This window comes from Penaeus monodon, chromosome 23 (assembly GCF_015228065.2).
Source record: "Penaeus monodon isolate SGIC_2016 chromosome 23, NSTDA_Pmon_1, whole genome shotgun sequence".
NCBI classification, from domain to species: domain Eukaryota; kingdom Metazoa; phylum Arthropoda; class Malacostraca; order Decapoda; family Penaeidae; genus Penaeus; species Penaeus monodon.
Genome location: NC_051408.1, coordinates 40,763,984 through 40,765,402, shown reverse-complemented (window position 1 = coordinate 40,765,402; position 1,419 = coordinate 40,763,984). Strand labels below are relative to the sequence as shown.

The following is a 1,419-nucleotide window of genomic DNA, read 5'->3' as shown; positions in this document are numbered from 1 at the left end:
GAGGAGATCTATCAGTTTGCCTCATGTAATTATCCTTTATATAAACCTGAATTTGTCTTCTGTTTACCTATTATCCACAAACTCTAATAACTAATTACGCATTTCCACCTTCACCACAATATCTACCGTACATTCAGGTCATCCCTTCACATTACTGCATCCATCCCAATGGTTTGTTTCATTATTCCTTACCTATCTTCTACCCTCAATCTATCCCTACCCAACTCAACCACCCACCCCTATTCTTTTCTTTTATTGGCTTTCAAACCAAACCCTACCCAGTCCCACCCCCTCACCCACACAACCCACCCCTTGCCACGCTAAAACCATGCCCCCTTCAACCCATTCCGCCCACATACCCACCCCATTGCCTTTAACCCACCCCACACGCACCCCCATCAACCTAACCCAAACCCCACCTCCTTCCACCTAACCACCCATACATAACCCCATCCCACCCACTTCAACTCAACCAACCCATACCCAACCCAACCCAGACATCTCCCCATTCCTATCAACCAATACCTAACCCCGCCCCCATCAACCCAACCCACCATCCCCCACCCCATCCCCCGCCCCTATCAACCCAACCCACCCATCCCCCACCCCCATCAACCCACCCCTCCACATCCCCCGCCCCATAAACCCCCACCCACCCCATACCAAGCACCCCCTTCCCCGACCTACTTGAAGAGCAGCGTGTTGGATCCGTTGGGCGCCGAGTTGATGATGATCTCGGCCTCGGCGCCGAGGTCCCGCAGAATAGCTTTCGCCCGGGACACATCGCCGCGGCTGCAGGACTCGCGCAGGGCGGAGTGGAGTTCCTGACGGGCAAGCTCTCTCGCGTCTGGGGGAGGAGAGAGGGGGGGTTGGTGGTTAGTGGTGCTGCTGAGGGGAGGAAGGTGGGGGTACGGCGAGGGGAATACTTACCAGATGATAATACATGAATATAAGGTATGATACATAGGGTATGACAAAAAATATGTACTGATAAATACTCTAATTAAGAATACTTATTGAGAAGTACTAAAACACAAGAATACTTAATTGAGAAATACTATAACAAAGTAATACTTACTGATATACACTACAACAAACGAATACTTCCTGATAAAAACTATAACAATGTTTACTGGCAAATGCTAATAAAATAATCATTTACTATCACTGATATAATCATTACATAATACTACTTATAACACGGCATGTGTAAAGTCATACTAACAGAATACAAGTTACTTAATGCTAACGAAAAACCTGGTTGCTACCAAGAGAATATCAGTTTATTCAATATTAGTATAATATAATTAGTACTTGTAACAGTTATGAAATAAGGTTTACATAAATCTAGTTAAAAGATCGGTTATCTACACAAGTGCACAGTGAAAAAGATGTGAATTAGATCATCAACTTGTATTC

General features: G+C 45.3%; 1 protein-coding gene across 10 annotated transcripts in view; it reads right to left on the bottom strand.

The window, feature by feature from the left end:
- The window catches only part of LOC119588069 (leucine-rich repeat serine/threonine-protein kinase 1-like), a 34,372-nt gene that overhangs the window by 26,930 nt on the left and 6,023 nt on the right, over positions 1–1,419 (bottom strand). For all 10 annotated transcript variants that reach the window (XM_037936766.1, XM_037936764.1, XM_037936767.1 and 7 more), the window contains exon 2: positions 688–847. In XM_037936766.1, coding sequence (XP_037792694.1) covers positions 688–847 — 160 coding nt within the window. The remainder of the gene's footprint in view (positions 1–687; positions 848–1,419) is intronic.